Source organism: Choristoneura fumiferana, chromosome 10 (genome assembly GCF_025370935.1).
Source record: "Choristoneura fumiferana chromosome 10, NRCan_CFum_1, whole genome shotgun sequence".
NCBI classification, from domain to species: domain Eukaryota; kingdom Metazoa; phylum Arthropoda; class Insecta; order Lepidoptera; family Tortricidae; genus Choristoneura; species Choristoneura fumiferana.
This window is the reverse complement of record NC_133481.1, coordinates 20,004,868-20,013,490: the sequence shown is the minus strand read 5'-3', so window position 1 is coordinate 20,013,490 and position 8,623 is coordinate 20,004,868. Positions and strand designations below refer to the sequence as shown.

At 40.8% G+C, this 8,623-nt stretch overlaps 1 protein-coding gene across 1 annotated transcript; it reads left to right on the top strand.

Annotated features, from left to right (window-relative positions):
* The first annotated feature begins 1,925 nt into the window (after positions 1–1,925).
* Positions 1,926–8,566, top strand: LOC141431783 (uncharacterized). Its single transcript, XM_074092963.1, has one exon. The coding sequence runs from the start codon at positions 3,632–3,634 to the stop codon at positions 8,564–8,566; it is 4,935 nt and encodes a 1,644-aa protein (XP_073949064.1). The 5' UTR covers positions 1,926–3,631.
* The last annotated feature ends 57 nt before the right edge of the window (positions 8,567–8,623 follow it).

The window sequence follows — 8,623 nt, the reverse complement described above, 5'->3', positions numbered from 1 at the left end:
TTTTTCGAAAAAACGTCGGAAGTGCTTGTTCGATTTTAAGGGTAAATAGTGATTATTTTTAACTGGTTGTTTTTTCATACGATAGGGTAATCTTTTCCACGCTAGTGGCATGTATTATATTCAAAATGTCGTTATTTCACCATGATAAACGATTTTTTGTTTAAAATACGTTACACTTTCGTTACGATTACGTTACATTTTTACAAAATGCTACGTACTTATTTTTTACATAACGTAACGAAAAAGTTCACACATAAAAATTCTAACTTACACCAGTTTATTATTAGGTTTCCAATGACTGCACAGTAAGTTAGTTTGATGGATATTTTGAAGTTAAGTAAATTTGAATCTGTAGGTACAAGGATCGGCACCAGAGAATTGTGGCGAGTTCTGTGTTTCACGTCCTGCTTACATGCGTATTTAAAGTGAAGTGAGAGACAAACGGAGAGATTCACTTACCTACTTAGTTCATTTGTTACCTAAACTTAATAATCATAATAATCTTAATAATGTATAGAATACAGAACCCGGATGAAGTTTTAGATTTCTTTTATGAGTTTTTATATGGTATTTTAGATCAATGTATGCCTAGAAAGAATCGTAACAGGAATAAGTCAAAGTACAGTTACCCCGAGTGGTATACGTCGGATATTGTTAGACTAATTAAATTAAAGGCTAGGCTTCATAAGCAATATAAAAAAACTAAATCTAAAGTTGACTATGATGCATTTTCAGCTTGTAGGTCGACTATTAAGGCTGCTATTTTACAAGCGCATGAGCAGTACCGTGACAGGGCTGCAGGTTCGATTTCAGGGGGACCCTAAATCATTTTGGCAATTTATTAGTTCTAAAAGAGGTTCTGTAAATAAACAAAAAGTTAGGAAAGACGGAGTAATATTATCTGACGCAGACAGTGCTGCCGAATTTGCTGCTTATTTCCAATCGGTGTATAGTACGAGGGAGGCAAGTCTGGATGCGGAGGCCGCGCCCGCGTCGGCGGCGGGGGGGCCCCAGCAGTCGGCGCGTGCAGTTGCAGAGTCTAACAATATCTGATGTACAGAATGCACTAGCGAATCTAAAGCCCAAACACTCAGCTGGTCCGGACGGGATTCCTGCTTTCTTATTTAAAGACTGCCGAGCAGTGCTAGCAGAACCACTGTTATCTATATTAATAATTTCGTCCAGGGGTACGGTAGACTCGAACGAAATGCACATCAAATTGAAGAGCGTAAAAAATTAGTCGATCCGAGTCGACAACATATATCCGCAAAATTCGGATTATGGAGAATTTCGTTAAATTCTAATGGCACTGACAAACAAACCGCAGTCGCCATCTTGGGTAGTTAATAAACGTTCCGTTTCATACTAGCTAGCTCTTAGATACGGCGCGCCTTCAACACATCGCGTGCGTCACGCCAAAAAAGTATCCATTACAAAGAACTGTGACTCATGTGACTGTGTAAAACGAAACGTCTTGCCGGAAAACTTGAATGGATCTTATCAAAACTCAAAACTATCACCAACTACCTTCAACTATAACTATCTTCAGTTGTTGACGTTTGTTCCGAGTCGACAACTTGTAGGTAGAAAATTCGGATTTAGCGAGTATTTTCAATAAAAAATGGAATAAATTACTGAGTACATATAATGGCGTTGCGAAGTAAACATGTCAAAGTCATCACATCAAAGTGGCGTGAGTGTCACGTCATCACGTGTCACAGGTTTGCATTTCGTTCTCCATTGTGACCTTTTAAGGCCCCACACACGGTACGATTCGTCGATTTTCATCAGATCGATCGTACAGACGGATGTACCTTATATGGGGCCTTTAGGTCTAATTTCTTTGATTATGAGACAGACATACGTAGTCGGTCCCAAAGTTCTGTCACTGGCACATTATTTTAAATTTAAAACATGATTTTAAGAAAATTTGATTGAATTCCCTTTTTGAATGTTTGTCAATTATTTTAAAACAATAAACAGTCATTCGCTGCAATTTCTCACGATGGAGTGGACGTTGAAAGAAAACCGAATAGCTGTTTTAGCATTGCACCGCTGTGGGCACTCGCCAAGTACCATTTTCAAGTTGCTCAAAAATGTAAATATAACGCTTAGGTTTGTGTACCGTACGATTGACAGGTACAATGAAGTCTCCAGTGTTGAGGACAAGAAAAGAATTGGCCGGCCTCGCTCCGTACAAACACCAGCAGTGATCAAAGCGATCAAGGCACGCATAGCAAGAAATCCTGTCCGAAACAGAAGTTGATGGCTTTGCAGATGGGTGTCAGTAGAAAAACCGTCAAAAAGGTTTTAAACGAAGATCTTAGTCTGCGAGCATACAAAAATAGAGTGGACACTTACTTAATGCCCGTCTAAAAACAATAAGGTTTAAAAGATCCCGGAAGTTGTTAAAGCGGTACGCGAAAAATCGACACCGTGATATCCTCTTTACAGACGAAAAGATTTTCGATATTGAAGAGAAGTACAATAAACATAATGATAGAGTGTACGCTAGGAGCTCTGAAGAGTATTCTCTGATCTTATTACGGGCCAACTGAGGTTCATTTTTGCGAAAAAGGGGTCAAAATCAGTGCGAAAGTGTACCAAGAGACGGTTTTGGATAAGCATGTCAAAGATCTGCCCAACACGCTATTTTCAGGTCATAATTTTGTGTTCCAGCAGGATTCTGCGCCAGCACACAAAGCCAAGACCACTCAAGCCTGGTTTGGCCGTCAAAAAATCAACTTTATAAGACACGAAGATTGGCCTTCCTCCAGTCCGAACCTTAATCCTCTGGACTTTAAAATTTGGCAGGTCTTAGAGGGGAAGGTCTGTGCTAAACCCCATAAAAATTTGGAGAGCCTGAAGTCATCTTTAAGAAAAGCAGTCGCTGAAATAGACATGAAAATGGTGCGTGCTGCGATAGACGACTGGCTGCGCCGATTATGGGCCGGTATTAAAAACAAAGGAAGTCATTTTGAATAATTTTAAGTACTTAAATTTATTTTTTTATTAAATGTACTTTAAATTGGTATATAATTTATTAAAAACTGATTGGTACTTTTGTTTTTATCATTATTTTCATTTGTGACAGAACTTTGGGACTGACTGTTGAGATTTAATCAATATTTTGTACAAGATACCTTTCCTAGCATTACTTTAATAAACAGCCATATGTTTCAATCATGAACACTTACACGGAGAGACAATATACACAGACAGATGCACCTACATACATACACACAAGCATTTTATTTTCTATAGTTTGTATCGCATTAAGCGTAAAAACTCGCACACATGCTCACCTTAATATAAGAATGTAATAATTGTATGCATGTTAGTTGCAAATAAACCGTCGCAAAGATCGCACGTTGAAATCCTTTTTATTTCGAAACCCAACAAATATCAACCCTAAAGCTATCGGAACATGGTCCGTAATCGAACCGGATGAGTAATGTTATCAAGTGGAAGAATTAACAAGTAAACAAGTGACCGCGGCCGGCAAGGGTCGAGCGCAGGTAGCAAGATTGCAGTGTTGTGGAATAAATTAACTATTGAATCGGCTTAGTGATTTATTTAAAAATAACTTTGATACGTTTGGATATTATAAAGTGAAAGACAAGTGATTAACATGGCGACAGTCGAAGAGGTTACTGGGCAATTAGAAGAAACTTATAACTGTATCAAAAGAGCAGAAATTAATTTTAAGAAATGCCCTAAAGAAAGATTAACGCTTGGTTACGTAAAAGTGCGCATGCAATATATAGACGAGTACTGGCAATCATTTAAAAGCTCACACGCGCTTCTAATAAAGATAGCAAACAAGGAACAAAGGGCGACATTGCGTTATTTCGTGGAAGATTATTATGGCAAATGTGAGGAAAAATACTTAGACTTAAAAACGATTTTACAAGATCTATTGGATTTTAATACACCATCGCCCGTACTCAATAATATGTCTATTAATTCTTCGTCGACTGACGTGGGAAATAAAGTGGATGTGAGATTACCACGAATAGAATTACCAAGATTCTCAGGTAGTTACGAGGAATGGCAAGCGTTCGAAGATATTTTCACTTCATTAATTCACAACAACAAATCGCTAAGTGATGTGCAACGCTTTCATTATCTGAAATCTTGTTTATGTGGCGAAGCTAGCACGACATTGAAGCACTATCAAGTTCTGGAGAGCAATTATCAATCCGCTTGGGAAACCTTAAGAAAACGATACAGTCACCAACGTCTTGTGGTAAATTCGATACTCAAAAGACTTTTATCGACAAAAAGAATACAAGGACAATCCTCCGTACAATTAAAATTATTTATAGATAACATGAAAGAATGCCTCCACGGACTTAAAGGCATGAAGATTGAAACTGAGTCCTGGGATCCGTTGCTCATATATCTCTCAATGCAACGACTGGATGCCGAGTGCCACAAACAATGGGAAGAATACGTGAGTAGGCAACATGACGACGGTAATATGCCAACACTGTGCGAGCTATATAAATTTCTAGAAGACAGAGTACATACTTTGGAGCTTACAGCAGCGTCATCGTCACCATCAGTGAAGACTGTTAAGGAGAGATCATATCATGCTACCACGGTCACAGAGAAATCGTGCAAGTTATGTCAAGATGTCCATGCGTTATGTCACTGCAAGCAATTTGTGAAAATGAGTCCCGTCGAAAGAAGTGAATATGTTAAGACTCAAGGGTTATGCTTCAACTGCCTTTTGCCCGGTCATTCGGTATTTTTTTGTAAACAAAAGACCTCATGCAAGCTTTGTCACCGTAGGCATCATTCACTGTTACATCAGAGTAATTGGAGTAACGAGAAATATGTATCCAAGAAGGGTGAACAATCGGAAGACGTTTCCGCTCACTTAAATTTAGAAGATCAATCTGACCAGAACGATGAGGAGCAACTGGAGGAAAATTTAATTAGTAACTTTGCCTCTAAGAGATCCACAGCATTATTAGCTACGGCATTGGTACCCGTAAAGGATGCGTTTGGGAACGTTACGGTGCTGCGTGCATTGATAGACCAAGGGTCGCAAGCGACGTTTATCAGTGAGAGAGCAACTCAAATGTTTAAGGTGAAGAGAAAGTCAGTGAAGGGTAATATTACCGGGGTTGGAGGTACTAGAACTTTGGTAAATCACGTTATACAACTTGAGGTTCTGTCAAGATGTGAAAGTAGTTTTAACCTTAAGGTCAAGATGTATGTTATGCCCACGCCATTGACCGCATTCCTACCATCCAAGAAGATACCCTTACAAGAAGATTCAAACACCTGGGCACATCTGGAGGGTCTTGAATTAGCCGATCCTACATTTGGACATCCCGGAAGAATAGATATGCTTCTAGGCGTGGAAGTTTGCGCCGAGATTTTAAAAGAGAGAATAGTCCGAGGTCCGCCAGGTACGCCATGTGCACAAGATACGAGCTTTGGTTGGATCTTGTTCGGAAACGTTCGACAAGAATATGGTAATGAAGAGATAATAACGATGCATCATCAGATAAATTTAGATAATATGTTAAAAAACATGTGGGAGTTAGAGGCTTCGGGGAAACGGGCCCTTACAGCGGAAGAGAGATTTTGTGAAAAATCATATTACAACACGCACTCCAGATCAAATGAAGGGAGATACATTGTAAAACTACCGATGAAATCTGAGCAGCCGCAAGCCACGCAGGGTGGGACGAGAACCATCGCTTTGAAAAGACTTCACCAATTAGAAAGGCGTTTGGAGAAAAATTCTGATTTGAAAAAACAATACTCTGATGTCATTGAAGATTACATCAATATGAATCATATGGAGCAAGTTCCAGAGGGTGAGTTGTCGAACCCTTCGGTGTATTTACCACATCACGCAGTGGTCAAACAAGATAAAGAGACCACCAAAGTCCGCGTTGTCTTCGATGCTTCGTCTAAAGGTTCGAATGACACCTCCTTAAACGACGATTTGATGGTGGGACCTCAATTGCAAGAAGATTTAAGAAGCTTAATTATGCGTTGGAGAATGAAGAAAATTTGTTTCGTGGCCGATGTAGAGAAAATGTACCGGCAGATACTGGTTACGAAGAAGGACGCGGACTATCAACGGCTACTGTGGCGAAGGAACACGGATGCTGAAATAAAAGACTATCGTATTCTTCGCGTTACCTTTGGCACAGCCTCAGCTCCGTACCTAGCGGTGAAGACACTACATCAAACAGCGGAAGACGAAGGCAAATATCATCCTAAAGCAGCAAAAATTATCAAAGAAGATTTCTATATGGACGATTTAATGTCCGGACGCGACACTGTGGACGAGGCTATTGAGACAGCCAAAGCTATAGCGGAAATACTCGGTCGAGGTGGGTTTAAGCTGCAGAAATGGACTTCCAATGACATGCGTTTCTTGCAGACGATAGAACCGCAGCAACGTAGTTCACGAGTGCGCATGGAGATCAACTTAGACGGCACAGTTCAAGCGCTGGGGTTATCCTGGAACGTGGGCAAAGACATGTTTCAGTATACCCTTAATTTACCAGCAGTCCCAGAAAAGGTAACAAAACGAAATATTTTGGCGCAGACTCAAAGTCTTTTTGATCCGCTGGGCTGGTTGTCCCCCGCAATTCTACCTGCAAAGATTCTAATGCAGGCCTTGTGGTTACAAGGAATCGCTTGGGACGATGAAGTCGATTTGGAAACAAAGCTGCACTGGTTGAACTTACATGGAAGCTTTCGTGCTCTCTCGGAAGTGAAGATAGATAGATGGTTACATACAACAGATCAAAATATGCAAGGTGTCACGGTCCATGGATTTTGTGATGCTTCTTCTAAGGCGTATGGAGCCGTGGCATATCTGAGAGTAAAAACTGAAGAAGGAGAAATAAAGACTGGTCTTATTGCAGCCAAAACCCGCGTTGCGCCAGTAAAACCAGTATCACTTCCTCGACTGGAACTCTGTGGTGCTGTACTTCTGTCCAGGCTCCTAAAACAAATCGCAGAGGCAATGAGAATACCTACGACGCAAGTGTTCGCCTGGACGGATTCGTTGGTGGTTTTGTCGTGGCTATTTGGAGATCCTGGAAGATGGACTGTCTTCGTTAGTAACAGGGTGGTGGAGATACTGGATAACATTGGTAATCAAAGGTGGTTTCATGTAGCATCTGAAGACAATCCAGCAGACCTAGCAAGCAGAGGCACAAGCATATCAAGTCTGCTCCATCATTTACCATGGTGGGAGGGCCCAAAATGGATGAAGACTGACGCAATTCCATATAAGAGACCTGAAAGAAAAAACACAGAATTAGAACGAAAGCAAACAATACGAGTAAATTTAAACATAGAAAATAAAGAGAGGGAGATAAATTTTACGATGTTTGATACATTACCAGAGCTATTAAAGAGTGTTGTCTACAGCCTGAGATTCATCAACAGCAAAAAAAATCCTGAAAATGTTAATAAAGAATTTACAACATGGGAGCTAGAGGATGCCTTGTTAAGATGTGTGAAGGTTGTGCAACGACAAGAATATGGCACAGAAATAGATCACTTAAAAGGCAAGGGGTATGTCCAAAACAATAGTGAGCTAAAGTCATTGAGTCCTTACCTCGACGAAAAAGACATTCTGAGGGTGGGCGGCAGATTGAGACATTCTGACCTATTGGAAGAAAGAAAACACCCCATCATTATTGGCAGCCGGAACACCTTAACACCTTTAATCATAGCAGATTCACATAAGAAGACACTGCATGGAGGTAGTTCGCTAATGCTTACTTTTTTACGATCTAAATTCTGGATTATGAGAGTTAAAACCGCAGTAAAGGCCCATATCCATAAGTGTATTGTATGTGCTAGGCATACCGCTAAATCAAGGGCGCAAATAATGGGAGACTTACCAAAGGTGAGAACAACTGAAGCTAGGCCGTTCTTGCATAGCGGCGTTGATTTTGCCGGTCCATTACAGGTCCTTATGTCTCGGGGAAGAGGAGCTAAATGCAACAAGGCTTATATAGCCATTTTTATATGCATGGCGGTAAAATGCATCCATCTCGAACTGGTGGGCGACATGAGCTCAGAATCATTTATAGGAGCATTCCACCGATTTATTGCCCGTCGTGGGAGGTGCACTCATTTGTGGAGCGACCAAGGACGCAACTTTGTTGGTGCGAATAAAGAACTGGCGGCAGCCTGGCACGAAGCAAATCTACAACTTCCGGGGCACTTGGCCAATACGCTGGCAGAAGAAGGCACTCAATGGCATTTCATACCTCCGTATAGCCCAAATTTTGGGGGTTTGTGGGAGGCTGGCGTTAAGTCGATTAAGTTTCACTTAAAAAGAATACTTAATTCCAGTCTTACCTTTGAAGAGATGAGCACCACACTGTGTGAAATTGAGGCGTGCCTAAACTCTCGGCCGTTAATTCCCCTTGACACATCACAGACAGAGGTCGTTGAAGCGTTGACTCCCGGGCATTTCCTCATCGGAGAAGCACCTGTCACTATACCAAGTCCTGATCTGCGTGAAATTAACACTAATCGGCTGTCTCGTTGGCAGTTTACATCAGTTTGAGCTCATTCGCAGTAACAGATAGAATTTTGTATTAAAAAGATTGGTTCAGGTTTTTTT